The sequence below is a fragment of the Cyprinodon variegatus genome, unplaced genomic scaffold (assembly GCF_000732505.1).
Source record: "Cyprinodon variegatus isolate N-32 unplaced genomic scaffold, C_variegatus-1.0 Scaffold329, whole genome shotgun sequence".
Classification (NCBI taxonomy): Eukaryota; Metazoa; Chordata; class Actinopteri; order Cyprinodontiformes; family Cyprinodontidae; genus Cyprinodon; species Cyprinodon variegatus.
This window is the reverse complement of record NW_015150782.1, coordinates 480041-486991: the sequence shown is the minus strand read 5'-3', so window position 1 is coordinate 486991 and position 6951 is coordinate 480041. Positions and strand designations below refer to the sequence as shown.

At 46.8% G+C, this 6951-nt stretch overlaps 1 protein-coding gene across 1 annotated transcript in view; it reads right to left on the bottom strand.

Annotated features, from left to right (window-relative positions):
* Positions 1–1679: 1679 nt before the first annotated feature.
* The window catches only part of usp32 (ubiquitin specific peptidase 32), a 69707-nt gene continuing 64435 nt past the window's right edge, over positions 1680–6951 (bottom strand). Inside the window, exons 30-34 of the mRNA XM_015385013.1 lie at positions 6624–6815; positions 6296–6521; positions 3577–4013; positions 3405–3497; positions 1680–2878 (exon numbers count right to left, since the gene is read on the bottom strand). Coding sequence (XP_015240499.1) covers positions 2705–2878; positions 3405–3497; positions 3577–4013; positions 6296–6521; positions 6624–6815 — 1122 coding nt within the window. The 3' untranslated portion in view covers positions 1680–2704. The remainder of the gene's footprint in view (positions 2879–3404; positions 3498–3576; positions 4014–6295; positions 6522–6623; positions 6816–6951) is intronic.

Below are 6951 nucleotides of genomic sequence, written 5' to 3'. Positions count from 1 at the left end.
GTAATTATTTCTTAAAATAAGTGGATTTTTTGTTAAATTGAGCAGACACTTTGGAATAAGACCATTAACATTTAAAATAAGAAAAAACAACTAAAGTCTCTTATTTCAAGGGCATAATATCTAATCATCTTATTTTCCGGCTTACATTAAGGGTGAATACACTTATTTTAAAACATTTTTACTCATTTGTAGAATGTTTTTGCAGCGCAGGAGTTCTTTCAAGCTGGGAACCTATTCATTCACAACACCTGACCCAAGCAGGAATCAGAATCAGAAATACTTTAATAATCCCACTGAGAAATTACTGTCGTTACATATAGGACCAGTTTGATATAACACAATTTAATACAATATATATAATTAGGGGGTCCCCGCTCCATCTAGACATCAGTTTGGGGTCCTTGGCCTGGAAAACGTTGAAGACCTCTGAGATACAGCACTGGGACTTGATCAACAGCCGATACCGCACCGTGACAATGTCACTAACCAGTAGGTGGCAGTAGTGTTCTTTGACAAACATGGATGCCTCCAGTAAAGCACATTCAGATGAAAATGACTCTGAATTAAAAACACTGATCATTTATTGAACAGGATGGAATCATTTCAGATTTAAAGAACTTTCAGAAGTTTGAATTCTGAATTTGAGCGACTTTTCCTTTAAAAGGATGAGGTGGAGGAAGAGGAACAAAAGAAGAGGAAGATGTGTGCAGAGATGCTGCAGGATTTGGAGGACAAAGAAAAGTCATTTTGTGTTTGATGTTTCATCAGCAGAGTTTAATTTGAAGGTTATTCTGTTACAGATCAACAGTTTCACTCCATATACAACTACAGGTACAATATTTTGTACAGGTCATATTCAAATACACAGTTTTCATTGGCGTATTTACAAAAAACACTTTATGTACACGTTTTCATGTCAGTGCAATGTCATTTTGTTTCAACAAACACCTTACAAAAAGTTCATTAAATTAATGAGTCGGGTTCTGATCCGACCACACGGACCTTAAATAAAAAGAGGCTACAAACACAGACAGTTCAGTAGTAGATCGCCCCGCCTGCCAACATGCTTATCCAGGGAGGGGGGCGCCGGCTGCTAGGCTCGTCGTTCGGTGTCTGAAGGTTGTGCTGAAACTAACGAGGTTTGAGCTACAGGAGGGAGAAGAACAAACAGCCGACGCGCTCGGAGCCGGGAGACGAACGCTACGGCAGAAAATGGGTTTTCGTCTGATCAGATCTGAGCGAGTGACGCTTCACAGCGGAGGTCATCATCAGCTCAGCGTAAAGGCAGAGCGGCGGAGGAGCAGCAGCTTTCAGCACATGTTCAAAACACACAAGCTCAACCAAATACATCCAGAATAATTCAAACCGCGGGAGGGGGGGGGCGCACAGAAAAATCCATCAGAATCCGAGCAGGAAGCATTTCAGCTTTTTGCTCACATTCACTTGAAATGACTGCAAAGGGAGCTTCATCCTGACAGAGACCGCCTGCTGCCAGACTGTACCACAGCTGGCTTCAGGGGGGGGGCAACTAGCAGGCAACCAGCTGCTATTTAAGACGACTTCCTGTTTGAGTCAAAGAGAGAAAGAAAGGATGAAGTGGGAGTTCATCGGCACGCTGACGGCAGGTCAGCCATTAATCTGAACATCTCAGATTATTTGAAATGGGATTCAGAGTTTATGAGCCGTAGGAGGTTTGTTCTGCATCCCGATGCTAAACGGAAACCTCCCAACAATCGTTCATTTACTGCAGGACGCGTCTCTCCTTCATGGCGTCACCTCAGCATCAGGAAGGTTTCGCTGCTAAACGTTTCCAATGGAGAACAATAAAAGCACGGATAAAATCTTTGGCAGCTTAACGTTTTCGGCCTAAATGTTCCAGGTTTGAGGATTTAGTGAACAAAGTGGTGTAAAGTGACAGCAGGGACCTAAGGTGCAAAGAGAAGCCCACTTCCTGTAGGCGTGGCCTCAGATATGCCTGATCTAAAAAGATCTGCCTTAACAGAAATATTTCTGTTTACAAAAATAAAACTAATCTTATAAAACACACAAAAAAAAGTCAGGAACGAATACCGAACACATTTAAGTTATTATTTCTGAAATCATGGCACCTTTCCAAAATCAAACCAGCTTCCAAACCACCGCTCAGATTTGGCAGCTCTGGGATTAAACTACGGGGGGGGGGTCTGAAATGTCAGTACCTGGTCTCTCCTACAATGGAAGGACCCCAATGTTTGTCGTTAACACTGTTTGAGAGGCTCCAGCTGCGGCGTGATGGGAGGCGATGAGGTAGCATGTGACCCTGATGACTCATCATCGCTGTGAAAAGCAGCTCCCGGTTCCCAACGCTCCGGATCAGGAACCAGTTTGCCGCCAAATGTGACACCAGCAGACATGATGGCGTTTCCATCTTCTTCTGGATCCAATCATCAGCCTTCAAACCCGGAGCCCGGCGTCTTCTTCCTCCTCTCAGGTCACAAACATCATCATCATCATCATCATCTGGCCACATCTGCATACATCAGGTTTATTATGGCAAAAATACACAAATGCAGATTTAAGGGGGGGGGTCTGACTAAGCTAGATTCTGGGCTGAGTAAAAAGTGCTGCGATGCCTCCCTATAGGCAGACAGAACCGCCGGCTGGTAGCCGTTGGCGGCCGGCGCTGAAAGCAGGCGCGGATGCAGTGCTGACGGAGAGAACGCGCTCACTGGAGGACGCAGTACTTCTTATAGTCAGACTCAAAGTCCTCATCCATGCTACTGGTGTCGGCCATCTTTTTGCCGTCAATCTTGGGCAGGAACTGGGAGTAGTCGACTCCTTGCTGCTCGTAGAACAGGATGTAGGCGGAGTCTGTGTCGATCTCCTCAGAATGGACTTCCTGTTGAAACAGATGCGCTAAATGTTAGAAAGAAAGGCCTCCAATCAAAGCATGGTGGTGGCTGCTGGGATGGTGCTGCAGATAGGCTGTGTCCTAACGTCTGCCCTCACCTCTGACCTCTCCATCACTATTCAGAGGGCTAACTCAGCGCTCAGACAGGTGGTCACTACGTTTCGCTCCCTGATGGCCACGTGACTCCGCCTCCCCGCAGGGTGCCTGCGCCATCTTTATTTGTCGCCGCTGTGACAACAAATCCCAAAGCGCTTTGCGAGGAGAGCTCTTGCAAAGCATTCTGGGATATATCTGCTCTTCCAGTGACCAAGGATGATCACTACTTTGCAAGTTGCATTGTGGGAAATTTTGAATCCACTACGTTTTCATCCAGTAGACGTTTGGACCCTCATTCAAAATGGCGTAACCACTACATAGGGGTTAGGGCGGACATCGGGACACAGCCTTAGAGTAAGGGATGTAGCGTTTGGGGTCAGAGGTCACGGCTGCAGAAACCAATGTGGCGTTTGCTTACCTTGCAGCTGCTGTCATTGTAACAGTACCACTTGTCGTTGGGGTTCTTGGCGTACGTCACATAGTGGCCTCCTCCCATGATTCCTGAATGACACTGAGAAGCAGATGGAAAAGCTTATTGACAGGCTGTTTCCCGGCTGTTTAAAGGCTGTGAACGAGCTGCGGTTACTGACTGATATTGCATAGAGGTTGTAGAGGGGATCCAGACACATGTCTCGGTGCTGAAGCAGCGAACCCTCTGGCTCCGCGTTGCTCTCTATGCTGCAGTCCGATCCCATGCCGTTGCTGTCTCCGTTCACCAGGATGACATCACAGTGGCTGCTGGATGCCTCGGTGCCGCAGGACGACTCCGATGCCATGGGGTCGCCTGAAGAAAGGGGCCCCGCAGCTGCTGCTGTGACTCCTGCCTCTGCGTCTGTCTGCGGCGCTCCGTCGGCTTCAGAGGATGCAGCGCCGTCTAAGTTCTCCTTGCTGCTGGACAGCCGATGCTTGCTGCCGAGCTGAGGCAGCCGTAGGCGGCCCGGCCGGCGACCGCCAGACTTTGGGCTACCAGAGGGGCTGCTGTTCCGGCTGAGAGAAGGAGCTGATCTCCTGCTGGAGGCGGGAGAAGCTGTGGGAAAGCAAAGGTGGGTGAATGTGGTTAGCGTCGCCCAATCAGCCGCCACCTTACTGACCTTTAACCTTCACAGCATGTTGGAGTTAGGGGGGGAATAACCTTTAGCTGCTGTAGAGCCGCAAAAACTATTGGATCCATTTATTAATTTCTTGTTTTTAATTCAAGCTGAGTTTTTACAGACAGACTGGATGACATCCTGCATGGCCGCCTCCCATCCACCGGCCATGTTTACTAAACATTTACAATCATCAAGTCATTCTAATCATCGAAATGGAAGAAATCAAAACATGTTTCATGAATTAACCAAAAAATATCAGGAATCTGTTAGAAACATCAGTTTAATAAAAAGAAGCGAATCAGTCGATCATTCAGGGAACAAAGTTATATTAACTGGATTAAGCCTCTGATCCTGATTTAAGGTCCGTCTTTCATCCAGAGTTAAATGTTTGTCAACGACTCAATGGACTGTTTACCATCACTACAGCTGACCTGGACAGACTGGATGCTGCTAGTCACCTACCGGCTGCTAGTCGACTACCAGCTGCTAGTCACCTACCAGCTGCTAGTCAACTATGGCTGCTAGTCCACTACCGGCTGCTAGTCCACTACCGGCTGCTAGTCCACTACCGGCTGCTAGTCAACTATGGCTGCTAGTCCACTACCGGCTGCTAGTCAACTATGGCTGCTAGTCCACTACCGGCTGCTAGTCAACTACCGGCTGCTAGTCAACTATGGCTGCTAGTCCACTACCGGCTGCTAGTCAACTACCGGCTGCTAGTCAACTATGGCTGCTAGTCAACTATGAGTGCTATTTACCCGCTGGAGACAATCTCTCCTTTGTGATCCAATTTTTTAATGATTTATTTCAATGTCAATTTTCCATTAATCCGAGTTTCCTAATTTCGTTTTGGTAAAGGTGTTTTCTCGGCCAACTGTCCCATCTATGTCCCATCTATGTCCCATCTATGTCCCATCTATGTCCCATCTATGTTCCTATCTATGTCCCATCTATGTTCCTATCTATGTCCCATCTATGTTCCTATCTATGTCCCATCTACGTCCCTATCTACGTCCTATCTATGTCCTATCCTACCAATTACCATTAGCGCCTGTAAACAACAGTGAGGAGAATAAAGTGACCCGAGAGCTCGTCGTTCAGGAAGCAGAGATCTAACACAGGAAACGAAACCTAGTTGAGACCAAAAGAGGAACTAAACTGAGCTTATATTAGAAATAATCTCTAATTAAATTGTGTATGTAAATCTAACCTAAAATCTAAATATCTGACATGGTGGTATGGTGCCCACAGCACAGGAGGAAATCTGCACGTCGCTGACTGGAACCAAGAATACAGCGACTAAAATAAGTGACGACGTAAAGTAGCACCTCTAGAAGCAGGAAAATACGGACCAACAGAAAAGCTTCTTAACACCTCATTTAGTTTATTTTATTTTTGTGTATTTGTCGTTTGCTTTAGGATAAGAAATAATTTGATGAGCCGCAAACTCAATTTACACCAACCCACATCTCTGATTCATACATGTACAGAGTATTTCTGGTCCATAAACAATTATAAATGACAAAGTACCAGCGGTCTTTAAACTTCACTGCGTTTGTTTGTGGATTTTAACCCTAACCTTAACCCTAACCCTAACCCTGGATTTAATTTAAGTTTAATTAAATCCAGTCACAACTGAGACAATCTTACAATTTCTAAACAAAGTTCTTCTGGCGGGCATGGATGAAGAGATGCTGAGTTTGGAAGCAGAGAACAAACCGATTTTGTATGATTATTATTCCTGTTAATAAGACCCGCAACAAATAGAAAATGTTTGGGCAGAAACGTGTGTGATTGATGCTGAGATTTAATGATTTAATGTCATTTTAAATTAGGCGTTCATTAGCGCATGTTTGAATTAAACAATCATTTAGGTCATGCTCGGAGCAGGACGGGAGGAACAGCAGAGGATGGAGGCTTTGCTTGGTGCATGTGTGGATCTTGTGTTTGCATGAATCTTGCTGTGCGTGTGTGGATCTAATATGTGTATTTGTGAAAACTGAGACAGATCTAACTCCATACGAACTGATCTATAGTTGAAGGTCATCAGCAAGAGGAGGGTTTAAACTGCTGCAGCTCTGTCTGTCATCCATGATGGAGACATTTGTGACGCATCAACCCCTATGCAGCCATTCATGCATCAGGCCTCCTGCAGCTGGACACAGCGCTGGAAAACGGGCTTCCCTCTGCAGAGACACTGATCTGCTGCTACTGGTACCTTTGGGCAGGTTGCAGAAGCCAGCTGGAGCAGAGATGGACGACAGGTTGTCTTCTCCGACCCTCAGCAGGTCCTCGCTCTCGCTGCGGGATTGGAGGCAGCGGTGCTCCAGGTCCCTTGGAGCCAGGAAGGCGCTGGGGTCAAACTTCTCCCGAGGGAATTTGACAATTTTCTGCGACTTTATCCAGCGGCCGTTTACGAACTGGAAGCGCTTCAGGTGAACAATCTGAAGGAAACCAACAGGGCAGATGAGCTGTTCTGTCTCTGATCACAGACGGCTGCAGTGAGAAGGGGGAAAGCAGACTTCCAGGGCGCAGGAAGGACTCACCAGGATCGGCGGCAGCCTCCAGAGGTCCAGCTTCTTGGTGGCCAGTCGGTGGGTCTTACACTTTGAGCAGTAGTAGAGCTCGTCCTCCCCCAGCTCCTCCTCACTGGTGAAGGCCTTCAGGCAGCTGTCCAGGCTGATGGGCTCAGCCTGAGCGCGGCGGGACTGCTCCACGCTGCAGTGCTCCTCCACGATCTGCAGAGAGGGCGCAGCGTCAGCTGCTGCAGGCCTACACTCAGCCACAGGGTAAAGGTCAATCCAAAAAAGGAATAAAAGCTTAAAAAACAATCCACTGTTTGAAGACGTTTCTCTTCCATCCAGGAAGATTTTT